Here is a 16006-nt window from a genome sequence, read left to right on the forward strand (position 1 = left end):
TAGATCTACTTCGTGCCGAGCACTGTAAAAAGTCTACTGCCCTCTTTCGGTAGCATCCGTTGTCACTGCATGCATGCTGAAGGCGTGAAACTAGACCAGTTTCGCAAGAAAAACCTGAGATTACCCTAGATATTGAAGATTGTAGCAGTCAGATATGAAGAAGAAAGGGCTTTCGTTGTCAGAGCAAATTTCTGATTTGAGTAACCCTACTCCGATCGAAGCTGTTGATGACTTCTTAGATGATGGTAAGTTTGTTTACGTGTGGAGTTTGTCATTACGTAGTTCCCAGTCATGCATTTCTACGTAGGGATCGCAGCACTCGAGCGTTATCCATCATGCCAATGGACTCAGTAAATTTATGCTTTTGCTTTTCCCTCGTTGAGTTGCAATCACGACTTGAAGTGAAAACATAGTTTTGGTAAGGGTTTGAGAACCCACCTGGCATCATTCCATATTTGGTTGCAATAGGTAGACTATATCGAAAGAGTCTACCAAGAAACTTACCTGTCTGACGCGATTTGCCGGGATCAAACTTGGGGATGAGGAGTTGTTGTGTAAAGCAAGTGCAAGTGGCCCTTGATTCGACAGAGTTCCATGAATAGACCACTCTTACAAATAGAAATTCATGAATGAAAAATGGCGCATATCAAGTGCGAAATTCAAACTATGTTACTACCTACACACACACGTGTTCCGAAAAGCACAACAGTGCCAATGGGCCACGTCGCCGGACCCCTGAAATCATTGTAAATTTACCTCCTGGGTAGGCTCATTCAATAGAAATAAAAAAATGTTCTACGTTCTTCAAAAGAACTGTCATTGCAAAGTAAAAAACCACAAAATCATACCTTGTGTCTTGGAACTTCAAAAATATGATTTTAATCAGTAAAACTGACCCCGAAATTTCATTACAGTATGCAAGAAATTACGTGTTGATTTTTTGACCACAAACCACTGCCGATATCGCGCGATAGCTAGCTAGCTGTGATCGAACCTTGTCCGTGTCCGTATTTTTAAATGTGCGCTCTGAAATCTACGTCGTCTGCTACGTCACCGCTCAGCGCCTGCTAGTGACGGGTGCGCGTCCACGGCATCATGGAGTCCCGTTTCGCACAAGGCATCGCCTGAAGTACCGGCTGGCAGACTATGCTGTACTCGTTTATTTGCAGGGTGGCCTAGCGGCGCGGCGTTTGGCGTCATGTGATGCGTATGCCAAAGTCAAATCGCTCGTTACCAATACGCGTGCATGTGTCAACGGCTGCCCACGGAGGTGGAAGGAATTTCTGAATAACTAACGTTAGACTAAGTTAGGTTTTTTTTTTGGGGTGGAATTCAACAAATTTAAATTAATGATGATGAAAAGGAGGCAAGTTTGTTGCATGGCATTTGTACGTTTGTATGCAAACTTCAATGTATACAACTCCTATAGACGCATGCATGGGTTTGATCCCGCGCGCGCGGAGAAAATGCAACCACACGCAAACTTTGACTCAAGATCGACTGAAAATTGTCTTGCAGTGCCCTACTTCCAGCTGCAACACACCCGTTGTGCTGGCTAGCGCAGCTTAGGTTGTGCATTGAAGAAATCGTACATCACCTAAGCTTTCGAAAAATGTCAAACAAAATAATGAAGTTTGCATTTAATATAGGTAAATAGACAAACAAAGACAAAACTTAACGAACTTTCGCTGCAAATTTGGTACGACACGTCACGAATCATCGCAATTTGCGCTGAAATTCCGGCTTTCCGAAGGCAACTGTCACCTTCGCTGGTAAGTGAAAATCCTGTATTTTCGATATGTACCGAAAAATGCCTGTTCACACAAAGTGAAAACTAATATCCTTCCACTTTTCCATTGACACATGCACTAAAAATTTGCAGCGATAGCACAACGATCATCCCGCATACAACACGTATGCCTATGGGGATACAGTGACGCACAGCGCACATTGAATTTCGGTGCATACGTGTATACGCGGCAGTGGCAGCTAGGGCCATTGGCGGTGCCTATCCTGGGTCAACTCGCATAAGCAGTTCAACAGGTATTGTAACGGGTAAGTAAAATTGCATAGCAGCACATATAGACTCATTTCATTCCAAGTTTCGAAGTTACTAGACCTAGTCCGTCTATCAGCATTGAATCTGTACAGCATGTAAATTTACACCTACACTACACGATGGCAGCCGTTTCTGAGTCCATACCTCGAGATAACTTGAGCGTTTACGCGATATTTATATTTTGCATGCCACCCGTGCCAGAATTTGCGGTATCACCATGGTTCGATCGCAACATGTTGTGTATGCGTTGAATCTCTCGCACAGCGTGGAGTACATGGAGTACCGAGCTCTCGTAGTGCGATATACTATGTATACAATTTCGCCTGCGCATGGCACGCGCGCTAATACATTCACATAGGCAGGGCAAGCGCACGGCGTGGTACGTCCCGAATGTCGAACCACGGACACCCGGTGCCAAACAATAGTGCAGGCGTTCGAACAATGATTGCAGCGCAAGCGTTCGGATCATGCACGCTATTTTGCTTCCGCAATTTAGGATGTCAAACATTGGATAACTTGCTTTATGTGGAGTATTTCGAGATCAAAAATAAGACTAAGAGTCGGTATATACCGACTTTTATTCCAGAAGGATCCAGACTTACTCAGTCTCGGGGAAAACTCGACCCTATTTCAGACAATTTACACGCAGTTCGTGATCGCCATACTGAAAAGACAATCAAACATGCTTGATAAACAACAACTTCAAAGACAGTGCGTCTCAGGTGATGTGCACAATACGCTTAGCTTGAGGACCGCGTGCTGTCCATTTGTTTTGTACAGTTGACTACAGGATTAGCGCACACTTTCCTGTCTTTTCAGTTAAAGTACAAGTTCACCTTCATAAACATGTGGAATGAGTGAATGCAGCAATATTATTAGAACACATCAGTGAAAATTTGGGGAAAATCGGACAATCCATTGACAAGTTATGAATTCTTAAAGTGTCTGCGCAGTCACTGCTGGATAAGAACACTACTACAGTGTATGATGTCACATGCGTACAACGATATAAGGAAAATCTAAAGAGACTTTTACAAATTTGTATTTTTTGAAAAAAGTGAACATTTCCTCGACTTGTCACCGACGTATGTTAAGGGTAATATTATTCCCCCTGCCTTCTGAAAATTCCCAGTGCTACCATTCACCAGTCTACATCCCAAATAATGCATGGGCCATGGCTAACGTTACATCACTGAAAATAAAATGTCTATTTCTAATTATTATTGTAATAATGATTTACAAAATGTACTTTTGTATTCACCTAGATTCTAGATAAGATTAGATTTCGCATTCCTGGTAAGACTAAATTGCATCAAAAAACACAAGGAATGTAAATGGCTCTGAAGTTAATTTTTTTTTCTTTAATTCACATAAATTTGAATTCAAACCAGATTTGTTATCGATTGTCATTGATGATATCAATGTCAACTTGTTGAGTGGTATCTCATAATTCATATGGCTTGAAACAACTCACTTTTTGCGAGCGTCGCGGCAGTGTACTTTAAATGCTGCTGCTTATGTGCCTGCCTACCCATTCTGAAACTAAACTAAAGTTAGCCATCTAGATTTCTACATCTTGGAACTCTCTTCAAAGATGTACATTTACACTACCCACACAATCTGAAAATGAAGTTAGCCATTTGATCCGAGGGTACAAGAATAGATGTCTGACTTGTAGTTTCATACTGTGCATAGGCATAGGCAGCGACCCCACCAACTAACTGAGAGGGATAGGCTATAAGGTTTGGTCGAAGTTAGGTTTGAATGTAGTCATTGAAGTGGTGGGGAGTCTGAAGAACTCCATCCCCAGTACACACACTGCTTTTTGCCCGTTACTGAACAAGAGGCCTCAAATATTCTGCCCGTCTGATTTGACACAGATACATCGGCACGTGTGGAAGATTACAACTCAGAAGAGGAAGACGGGGAAAGCGCCCTCGCTGCTCTGTCTCAGCCCAGTGCTCTTCGGAAGAAAAACGCCCTCGCTGGTCTCGAGGACGACTCCCGATACAAGGGGTCGAAGACTTCTCGCCGCAACTGGCTGGATCAGGAATGTATGTGATGTGTGGATGCAGGCAAAATGAAAGGACATTATGTTTTGTCATAATTGTCTTAAAAACCTGTTTTATCAGACTGAAAATTCATCTCATCAAAATGTCTAATTAAAAACAAAAACCAAAGCTATACAAGGAAGTGTAGAACTGATGCTAAGATCAATTACCTGGGTATTTGTGTAGCACAGGTGGCAAAGTGTAATTTCAACAAGAATGACATGCAAAATTATTCTTTATGTGAATCAGATTGTGAAGAGTTTTGGAAGCAAATAAGTACCTATTTTACAATGCGAAAGTGCAAAGTTCTGACTGGAGATGGAAGAAAGAAAGAACCAAAAAATCTTCATCATTATGTCATTCATTTGTCCATTGTACAAGTATCTTATTCTAGTGCACTATGGACAGACATCTTATTTCATTGCAATAAATACATTCTGTCTCTAAAACTTAGAATGTAATGTTAAAGTAAACCATCTTGGAAGAGAACAAGTAACTGTTCAGTTTTAAAGTAATTTTGTTTTTACAACTTTACATTTTGTTGTCTGAGTATCACACAAGTTCTTTACAGAGCCATTACTACTTAAGAGACTAGTAAGTCATCAGTCCCATTCAACAAGGAACCTTGATATGTTTATAATAACATTTGCAGCATCTTTATTCTGGCACGCACAAATTATGCATATATCTCTGAATCTCATATGCAGGGGGCCATGGAGATGATGTTGGAGAAGATGATGGTGATGATGATGAGAAGGAGGAGGAGGAGGAAGAAGAGGAAAGTGAAGATGACGATATTGCAGAGCAGCAGAAAGAGATGAGCCAGAAATTTCAGCAGATAGCCAAGAAACTCGCAAAAGATGATGAAGATGGTAAGATGTCTATGAATTCGGTCTCCAAACTGTATTTGTAGCAGATATTTCACAGTTCACCATAATGAATTAGAAACCATACTTTTTTACTTTTTAATCATACAATTTTGATTCATGATGTGTCACTTCCTTTTAACGTCCTGAGAACTCAAAAGCTAATGAGTGAAAATTTGTACTTTGCTCAATCAAATGGATGCAAACAAAACTTCTTTGAGCAATTATTTCTTACCAGTGGCAATATGGTCTCAGCTGTGGCTGGTTTTGTTTAAGAGCAAATGTCTACACTGTAGGTACTTGCCTTGGAGCAAAACTAGTTCATGACCTTTCTGATATAATAACTACCAGTAAATGTTTCAAAGATATTTCTCACAAAGGAAAATATGAACATTTGTTACCGTTACTTTTTTTTTCTGTATTTGTATTCCTAGATTCATTAGTTGATTCAGATGATGATGGAGAGATGAATGATGAGGATGACGGCGATAATGATGATGACGATGACGAAGATGATGATGATGATACTGATGAGGATGAGGATGTGGAGGAGGAGGAAGAATCAGATGATGAGGATGAGACGGAGGATTCGGGTGTGGCCGGTTTCTCCCAAGGAAGTCTGACTGATGAGGTTGATAAAGGGAAGGCGGTGAAGTCCCAACTGGGTAAGAAATAAAATAATTTTAAAAAGTCTCTTCATCCTTTTCTCTTTCTTCTCATTCAATTCATCCCTTTCCCTCTGGCATAATGATTGAAGATATCGTGATTATTAGAACTCATCTAGGGTTGAAGCCATTATGTAGCTTTTGAGATACACCTCTAGTATCAACTAAACAGATGCAGATATGTAGATAGATAGAGTCAGACCTATCAATAGCGGTCACTCAACAGAGATCTATGAAAAACAAGGCTGTTATAGACAGGTGGCTGCTATAGACAGGGTCATTAAATTTAAAATGGCTTCTCCTATCAGAGAGAATTGTTTTTAGTGGTTATATATATGGCAGGAGACCTCTGACAGAGATTTGACTGTAGATAGATAGATAGATTGCTATATAGATATAAATAGATATACACAAAATTCATGAATGAATGGATATAGAAATACTGTGCATGTATATTAGATATATGTATAAGAAATGATGAATTCCATTTTGATAATAGGAAGACATTCTCTTGAAGATTTGTGTGTAGCTCAATGGAAGAGTTGTGAGGTGATATCTAAAATTGCAGATCACACCACTGTGATAATAATTTTTTTTAAACCTATGAATATTCAAAATCCAATAATACATATTTGTACCTCATGCACAAAGTGTATGGAACTTTCACAGTTCCATTTAATTCATTTCATGGTATAAGGTGTAGAAATTTCCATGTTCCTTTACCTGACTTATGTTAGCCTGCATTCTTCCTGCACTGCCATTTCATCACCACTAAAAGTGTGAAATGTATCCTTCCTTGAATGAGGAGAGAGATTAGCAAGGTGCTTGAGTGTTAAAGTTGAACTTTTCCTGGATTGAGACTAGTGCCTGAGTACAGTACAGGCCTCGATTATCCGGCCACGTCGGGACCGGTGGGCGTCCGGATAATAGATTTGGCCAGATAAGGGAGATACAAGTGTATGCTCAAATACAGCACTTCTTGCATATCATGCTTGGGGTGTAAACATGTTTTTACCAATTTACTAGTATTATGATTATCTGCATGGTATCGTCATGTTTCATGCTTCAGAAATTGATACATTATAAAACGAAATATTAGTAAAATATCCCTTCATGTATTGTTGTTTTTTTAATTGATGTTGACTGACAATGAGATCAATTTTGTGACTCGTCGAATACTGCCACTGCTTTGTACAGTAACCACTGCTGTGCACTCAGTGCCATGCAGTGACAAGACTTAGTGCTTCACCAGTCTTTGACATCGTCTAGGTCACGAACTGACTAAAAAGTTACAGTCCTCTACTGCGATAATTGGAATATATGTCCCGTCATGTATTTGCATGATAATATAGTTGAACATATGTTACTGTTTGGGGTTTTTTAATGAGATTTGGCACTTAGAATACATGAAAATATCAAAGAAATGTCAGCCATTCAACATCCGGAAAACAGAGAATCCGGATAATCGATGGCCGGATAATCGAGGTCCTACTGTACATGTTTTCATTTCTCAGGTCTATGGGACAGTTTCATGGAGGCACGGATCAAGCTGCAGAAGGCGCTGGGTCTGGCCAACCAGCTTCCCCAGCATGACACCATGGAGGCCTTTCAGCAGGAGGGTGGGGCAGAGGTCAATGCACTTATAAAGAGCAGTGAGTTCATGGTTACTACATTGTACATGTGTCCAAGCTTCACCTCTGTGTTACAATAAATGGACACATTTTTCTTGTATTGTTTTTTTTTTTTATAGAGATGTAAAACAAAAAACAGGTAAATATTTCTGAGATTCTAGTTGTGTAGTTCATTCTCTGTCTTGGTATCAGCCAATAGTAGTACTTAAATGTACTAGAAGTAGATGCTCAAAGGACATTCCAAATATTTTCCACACAGCTTTATAACAATGGGAAAATAAAAGGCCAAGAGTGACAATGGCAAATTGTCACCTCTAAAACCAACAGTGACTCGTCTTTGCCAAGTTGTTTGTAAAAGTACAAGAGTAATGAGCCCTATCCTCCCATACCTCTAACTTCTAGTTTCTGGTCTTTCCCCCGTTGTTATATTTCTTTCCTGTTTGAACTCATATTATCCAGGTCAGAAGGAGCTGTGTAGACTCCTCACCTCCCTCACCAGTCTCCAGGACATTCTCCTGGAGCAGAATCCAGAGACGCAGCACATAGTGACCGGTGAAGTGCCTGGCAAAGAGACTACACCGTGAGTCACATTTACCCATTTATTTGTCTTTACTGTGTTGTTCTGAAAACATAATCACTTATGAAATAACAACTTTATCACCAAATCCACTGTGAAGATTTAGCTTTTAATATCAGTATAATAAACCACTTTTATCAGAGAATAATAAACAAATAAACACATGAAGTATGGTTCTTGTTTATCTGCACACCTGCAAAATGAAAGCAGTATGTCATGCCAACAGGGTATTCGTGATGATGGCAATGTGAGGCTATTGTCACACTATAAAGCAAATTAGATATGCATCAGTAAATGCAGGTGTCCCTGATTTAATAGCAAGATGCTCCATGGGGAAAAAAAAACCAAAACAAAGCAAAACACACAAAAAACCCTCATTTCTTGGCAAAAAAAAATGTGAAAACCTTTAAAACCTCTCTGAATATTATGCCTGAGTGTTGGCAGTGCGCTTTCTCTGGTAAGGTAAATGGTGAAAGTGTGGAAGCAGACGTGGAATGGCCCCTTACAAACACACCAGCATTCAGTGTTCTAATACAGTATCATACGCCAGATTTACAGGAATACAACAGAGAAAACTATAGGAAAACAAATTGCCCCTTCCTGACCCCCTCATTACCTCTCTGTGTTCTTCCGTCCTCGTCTCCATAGCAACAACAAAAGTGATGATGAGGACGAGGATGAGGAGATACTGAGCGACACGGATGAGGAAGATGAGGACAGCAGTGACCAACCCAAAGGTCAAAGCGTCAATGGACATGACCAGGGGTCAAAGGTCAGTGACCCAACCCAGGGGACGTCCAAGAAGAGGAAGCTTGACGCTGGGGGAGCTGTGGGGGAGCAGCTGGCGAAGCGTCACAAAAGCTTCACCCCCTACCGGAACTCAACTATTCAGAAGTGGTACGAAAAGACTCGTCTCTCTACCGGCAAGATGAGCAAGAAGGTATGATACTCTGGCTTCCATGGACAGCCGTTAACCCTCAACATGATATATTTGTTCTAGCTCACCTTTGCCAGGGTAGTTCATGTTCCCATGCAGTCCAAATATAATTATTGTCTGAGCCCATTCATCTTAGCGGATAGTATTGCACATACGACAGATTCCATTCTTCATGTAATTATCTCCTCAGTCCCACCTGTTTATTCTAGTGTTTGTTGATAAGTCTTTCGCCAGTGTTAACTTCTGTAACATCACTGTAGTGTTAAGGTCTGTTACATGTCTGGCATGTATGGTCTGAAATGAACCAGACCCTGAAGGATTGGCACCTTCGTGTTTGGCTGAGCATTTATTTGGCACATTACCCTATGACATGGTTCAGATGTGGTTTTGATGGGTGACAAAATGTCTATGGTTGAATATGGTACATCAAGTTTAGAGCTGAAAAATTAATCTAAAAGGAGGAACACAGGCCCATAACAAGTGCTTGTCAATAAATGTCTTAACATTATCATTTTTGATATCCCTCAGACAGTTGCAGATTGTCAAACAGGTTGACATAAGAGTCTGCAGTAGGCACTTCAGGATTTTATTTATTTATTTATTCATTCATTTTTAAGTGAGGAAAACATTCCCACAAGTTAAGATACAGTCCCACACAATTTTACCTGACTGGATTACTGAGATTAGAGGATTTCAGGATTATGTGTGATTCTCACATATTTGAACACTCAATGTTGCCAACCATAATGTCTGCAAACATTTGTGAAGAGTAAGGAATCGCAACGCATAGACTCTTTCTCCAGTCTTTTAGCGGGTTTGAGAGGTCAGCCCTGGTGCAGATCCAGCAAATTCTGCAGGACGAGAGTCGGCTGATACAGCGCACTCAGCTGAGGCGATCAGAGTACACAGTGCTGGGCCAGCAGCGGAGGGAAGAAGAGAAGGATGAGAAGGAGAAGGAAGAGGGAGAGCAGGAAACAAATCGGGTGAGTTTTCTTTGAACCAAATTAATTACAGAGTCATGTTTTGCAAGGTATTAGGGAATGTTTCTGCCTCTTTTCATCATGTTTTCAGTTTATTTGTCTTTGAACTTGAGATTTCATCATCATCGATGAAAAAGAAAAAACAACAACAATGCTGTGATGGATTTTCCTGACATGCGACCCAGGTATGCTACTTGAGGTGTAGATGCACTGATGAGATTTGGGGTGAAGTCCCTTGTTGTCGGTCCATTCGTAGATTTGGGATCACTTGGGCACAGAAGTAGCTTGAAGTTCTCAAGCATCAGAGCATGCATTGGTGCTTCATGTCCAACTCAGGTTTGCAAATTACAGCAACTGCAAAATGGGTGATCGAGACTCATTCGTTGATGTCCCAAATTTCATCACATTTATCACCTTCCCTTTGATTGTGGCTACCAGGTTTAGCATACCATTTATTTGAAGGATGTTGTGTTGTTTTTTCCCATAACCTATGGCATTAGTCGCACCATAACACCCTTATCATTCTCAGCAGACAATATTATGGTGTAAGTTGAAATATGTAACATTATAAAGCAGATATAAGAACCTACTATACAAAAATGTAACATTGATACATATTTCATCCTTACGCTTCGTAGTGAAATTACATTATTGTCTTTATCTCTGCAATATGTTACTTTATTTGTGATCACGATGTCTCCTTACAGGATTTACCCACCTCAGCCAACCAGCACCTCAAACACTACGACGAGGAGATATTTGACGACGACGACTTCTACCATCAGGTAAAGTGACAGGCAAATTGATAAAACACCAAAACTTTGTTGTTTTGCATACTGTGACTGTTGCGAGTGGATAATGTTGAAGACGTTGAGGTGCATAAATTCTTTATAACAGCAGTGTTTCCTTGCCTGTCATGCAGGAGTGAAGTACATGTGTATGTATGTTGTATCCTATTTAACCCTTACTGTACTTTCTTTGCCATTCCCCTCATGAGCTGGAGTGTGTGGAGTGGATTTGTAATGCAAGTCTTGCTCGTATGGCCACAACTGCTGTGCATAAGATGATAAACTGGTAATCAGTGTTCCTTGATATTTTTCTTTGTTTTGTTTGATTCTTTCACTTTACAGCTACTGAGAGAACTGATTGAGAAGAGAACCAGCTCCACCACAGACCCAATCCAACTCACAAGGTAGGAATAGGACTTGTATGATTTTTTTTTTTTTTTTTTTTTTTTTGGGGGGGGGGGGTGCAGGAGAGGGGGCTTAATCCAGTATACTCCACTTCAATGGGACAGCTGAGTGGTCTAGTACCAGTACAGTCGCTTCCATGATATTGGGACAGAGAATTAAACAATGTAGTGTATAGTCTTCCAACTCTGCATGACAGTTATTCCCAGATAAGTGTTACACTCAATAATTTCTTGTATTACAGTCTTTCACAGTTGTGGCTTTATCAGTAGCAAATATATGAATACCATTGTGTTGGTATGAGTACACTGTACCAAGGTGGCATGGTACAGGGCTGTTGCTACAGTGACTTTTTTACAACTTTTGAGAAATATGCTGCCCCATGTCTTTTGATAAGTCGTGGCCATTTGTTTCAACCTCTCTTCTTCTTTTTTTTACACTTTTCTTTCTGTGAGTGTTCTGTGTTATGTGTAAGCAGTGCAGTATTTTTTTCTCTCTCTCTCTATCTCTCTCTGCTCTTAGTCTCATTTTCCTCCACTACACTCCCTTTACTGTTCTGTGTTTCATGTCAAGCGTACAGATATGTGTTGATGTGGTGCCTGCTTTTTCCTACTCTAAATATGTAAAGGATGCTCAGTATACTGTGTCCAGTGTAACCCTTTGTCTCTCAGTGTGAGGCCTCATATTTGTACACTGTACTTACATTGAACATTTGATGTATCATGTTTAATCGTTGCATGGGCGACAAGACCTCGTATCTGAAATTTTGGGGAAATGACTTTTTTTGATTAATGGTCAGATAATCATTTAAGTGATGTCCTGTCCAAATTCTAGCTGTCTTACCCCAAAAAAGAAGCCACCATGGCATGTCAAAGGAAAGGTGATCCCATTTGATATCGTGCTTTGGCTGCCATGTGTTTTTGCTCTCCTAAGCATTTGACATTTTGTAGATGGCCAGGTCTTGTCGCCCCAGCAGCGTTATGTATCTATTTGTTAATCTGTTTCACTTATTTTCATGTGTTACATGTGTAGACAATGGTCATGTCCAGTATATGTGTTACACATGTAGATAATGGTTATGTCCAGTGTAACCATTTGTCTCAGTTTTAGGTCTCAAATTTATACACTGTACTTCGCGACATTTAGTGTATCTACAGTATTTGTTAAACTGTTTCATTTATTTACCTGTGTTTACACATGTAGACAATGGTTACAGGTACAAAAGCTGAGAAGCAAAGTGAAGAGGCAGGTGGACACGAAGGCAAGCAAAGGACGAAAGATTAGGTATTAAACATTGCACATCCTGTGTGCAAAGCACTTGATTTCTTTGTCCATTGGAGACTGCATGTAATGTCATGAAAACATTATTCGTAGCAATGATTGCAATAGTAATATGAGGTAGTAGTTGTAGTAGCAGTAGGATGATAATGAAAATAATAATGTTGATGATAATGATCATGATAATGAGTCTAGTAAGGATAATGATAATTAAAATAATATTAATAATGATAGTAATAACAATGATTTATAATCATCATCATAATAGTAAACATAATGATAATAATGAGAAGAAGAAAAAATAATTATGATGACATAATGATAAAAGCTAGTAGTTAGAGTGCAACTCAAAACTGTTTCAAAATTATTTTTGTTATTCTGTCATTGCAACAGTAACCATTACATACTTTCACTGTTCAGATTTTTTATCTTATTTTTAAAAAAAGAGAAAGAAATCAGGAGTAGTCCCTAGTAATTGTAGTAATCATGTAACTGCTTGAATCATTTCTATTGCAATAGCTGTTCTAATGTTGTAATTTTGTTATGAAGAATGAAAGCTTGTGCAAAGTGTGGATGTACTTCTAGACTTAACCAAGTCTCCATGTCCCTATCCCCACATAGGTATGATGTCCATCAGAAGTTGGTCAGTTTTATGGCACCCCGAGAGGATTCCATCATGTCCACTGAGGCAAGGTAAGACCGGGACTTCTTCCATCCAAGAGGCATTGTGCTTATTGTGCTTTTTACCCCAAAAGTTAAACTTGAGAGAGAACAGAACATCTACAGTAAGGCCAAAATAATTTAATCTTTGGTCGTGTAAGGATTCTTCAAGTTCATAAGAAAATAAATTGAATTCACATTCTATGACCTTGATGGGGCTTCGAGATCTATTTGGTTTCTGTGTGTAAGCCATACGTTTCCAGCATGTGCGTGCATATTTGGCAATACATCAATGCCGGTATGATTGCTAAATATCGTACATGTCAGTGAGCACTTGAGAACCGAACATCAAATTTGACATTTTCATTAATTATTGCCTGTTGTTTAGTTGTCCCCGCCGAACGAGTTCGAGCAGGGGACTATGAAACGGGCTCCGTACGTGTGTGTGTCCGTGTGTCCGTCTGTCCGTCCGTGCGTCCGTGTGTGATCAAAATGTTCAAAATGCTACTCCTTCGCCATTTCTAACCCGATTTTTATTCTGTTTGCTTTATATGATAGCACTACATGGGAGCTTTGAAACTTCTATACAGAATTTCAGTTGTGACCTTTGACCTTGACCTTTGACTTATATTGTACATTTTGCTTCAAAATGCTACTCCTTCGCCATTTCTAACCCGATTTTGATTCCGTTTGCTTTATATCATGGCACTAGGTGAGGGCTTCAAAACTTCTACACAGAATTTTGACCTTTGACTTCTTTGACCTTTGACCTTGATTTTTGACCTATATTGTACATTGCCTACAAAATGCTACTCCTTCGCCATTTCTAACCCGATTTCGATTCCGTTTGCTTTATGTGATGGCACTAGGTGAGGGCTTCAAAACTTCTACACAGAATTTTGACCTTTGACTTCTTTGACCTTTGACCTTGATTTTTGACCTATATTGTACATTTTGCTACAAAATGCTACTCCTTCGCCATTTGTAACCCGATTTCAATTCCGTTTGCTTTAAGTGATGGCACTAGGTGAGGGCTTCAAAACTTCTACACAGAATTTTGACCTTTGACTTCTTTGACCTTTGACCTTGATTTTTGACCTGTATTGTACATTTTGCTACCAAATGCTACTCCTTCGCCATTTCTAACCCGATTTCGATTCCGTTTCCTTTATGTGATGGCACTAGGTGAGGGCTTCAAAACTTCTACATAGAATTTTGACCTTTGACTTCTTTGACCTTTGACCTTGATTTTTTTACCTATATTGTACATTGGCTACAAAATGCTACTCCTTCGCCATTACTAACCCGATTTCGATTCCGTTTGCTTTATGTGATGGCACTAGGTAAGGGCTTCAAAACTTCTACATAGAATTTTGACCTTTGACTTCTTTGACCTTTGACCTTGATTTTTTTACCTATTGATTGTACATTGGCTACAAAATGCTACTCCTTCGCCATTTCTAACCCGATTTCGATTCCGTTTGCTTTATGTGATGGCACTAGGTGAGGGCTTCAAAACTTCTACATAGAATTTTGACCTTTGACTTCTTTGACCTTTGACCTTGATCTTTTTACCTATATTGTACATTTTGTCACTAAATGCTACTTCCGGCGGGGACATATATTACGCACCGCGTGATTTCTACTTTTCCTTGTTACTGTAGCAAAGGCACTAGAATACTCATAGTAAATATTTCTCACAAAATAGTATCCAAATATTTCTCGTAGAAGTTAATCGTGCTGCACTGCAAATTTATGTCATTTTTCTTTTTTCGGTCACACAGTTAAGAATTGTCAACATCTCCTTGTAACATGCAATTATTGGACTTCACCATTTACATTAGCTTCTTGTTGAAATAAAAAGAAAAGAAAGATAAAGGTGCATGTGAAAATTGTTGTCTTTCTGTGCAGGAGTGAGCTGTTCAAATCACTGTTTGGTCAGAATGCATTTGAATCCAGCCCAGAGGTAACCAGATGACAGAAACCACACCCACAATGTCAATCATAGAAGGGAAACCACACCCACAGTGTTAGATCATGGAAGAGAAACCACACCCACAGTGTCAAATCATGGAAGAGAAACCACACCCACAGTGTCAGTCATGGAAGAGAAACCACGCCCTTTAAATGAGGCAGCCACAGACCCTGGACCACACCTCGAAATGCATGCATCCCTGTACCATGCCAGAGACCACTCCCACAAAGGAAATGATATGCTGGAGACCATTAGACCACACCTCCAGAGGCAACCATATGACACAGGCCACACCCCTGAAAGCATCCACACTCCAGAGACCTGCAGACCACACCCCCCAGGGGAAATTAAATGCCAAAGGCTACACCCCAATGGAAGCAGCCACACACTGGAAACAAGCACATGTGTGAATCTTTACCTGAACGATAGCAGAACACTTGGTTCAGACGTAATAGCAAATTCAAATATATGTGAATATTACCAGCCCCAAAACTAAATTTGTAAATTGCCTGTTAGAGTTCTGAAGTTGTGAAGTTCTGCAGTTGTGGGACAAGACCATGTTGAGGCCATCAGAATCAACTTCCACAGGACAGTGATGCCTTTTGCTGAGCCTTTTTCATGACATTACCAGTGGTGTCTGCCTTTGCATAAAATTGTATCATTAAAGGAGCAAATATACGGACAAAAGTGAAAAATAATGCCTTGTATCCAGATTGTTGTCCCTTCAGCATTCATTAATCCTCAGTAGATGATCCTGGTTCTCTTGAAAACATAGAGGGCATTTCATAAAAGTGGTTAACCTTTTTGTCGTGAATGTGTATGGTGTGTGTCTGTGTGCGTGTGTGTTCTTGCGTACGGCCTCAATCGGGATATTGTAGTGTTTTACTCAAGGCAACCAGGGATACATTTCACACTAGGCATATGCCCGCTTATTTAAAACAAAGAGTATTTAAAACAAATGAAAACGCGCCCTCGTACACATCCACTGCAAATAAATCCCGTCCCTAGATAACTAGGGATCACTAGGGATAACTAATATCAAGCACTCCACACCTTGTGGCTCTTAGTGCAAGCTGCAGTATACGTATGAAATGTTTAGAGAATACGACTTAGGCGTACACTAAGCATACTGGACGT

General features: G+C 39.9%; 2 protein-coding genes across 2 annotated transcripts; both read left to right on the forward strand.

The window, feature by feature from the left end:
* The first annotated feature begins 105 nt into the window (after positions 1-105).
* On the forward strand, positions 106-5652 carry LOC139709820 (uncharacterized). The gene is made up of 4 exons (XM_071621782.1): positions 106-245; positions 3940-4113; positions 4818-4982; positions 5411-5652. The coding sequence occupies exons 1-4, from the start codon at positions 155-157 to the stop codon at positions 5650-5652; spliced, it is 672 nt and encodes a 223-aa protein (XP_071477883.1). The 5' UTR covers positions 106-154.
* Positions 5653-7046: 1394 nt separating this feature from the next.
* LOC139709821 (protein AATF-like) lies at positions 7047-14872 on the forward strand. The gene is made up of 9 exons (XM_071621783.1): positions 7047-7293; positions 7732-7852; positions 8498-8789; positions 9590-9769; positions 10474-10551; positions 10897-10958; positions 12160-12240; positions 12856-12927; positions 14806-14872. The coding sequence occupies exons 1-9, from the start codon at positions 7173-7175 to the stop codon at positions 14870-14872; spliced, it is 1074 nt and encodes a 357-aa protein (XP_071477884.1). The 5' UTR covers positions 7047-7172.
* The last annotated feature ends 1134 nt before the right edge of the window (positions 14873-16006 follow it).

The sequence above is a fragment of the Diadema antillarum genome, unplaced genomic scaffold, assembly GCF_040938485.1.
Source record: "Diadema antillarum isolate AM-2024a unplaced genomic scaffold, OU_Dant_1.0 seq00001472_RagTag, whole genome shotgun sequence".
In the NCBI taxonomy this organism is placed as follows: domain Eukaryota; kingdom Metazoa; phylum Echinodermata; class Echinoidea; order Diadematoida; family Diadematidae; genus Diadema; species Diadema antillarum.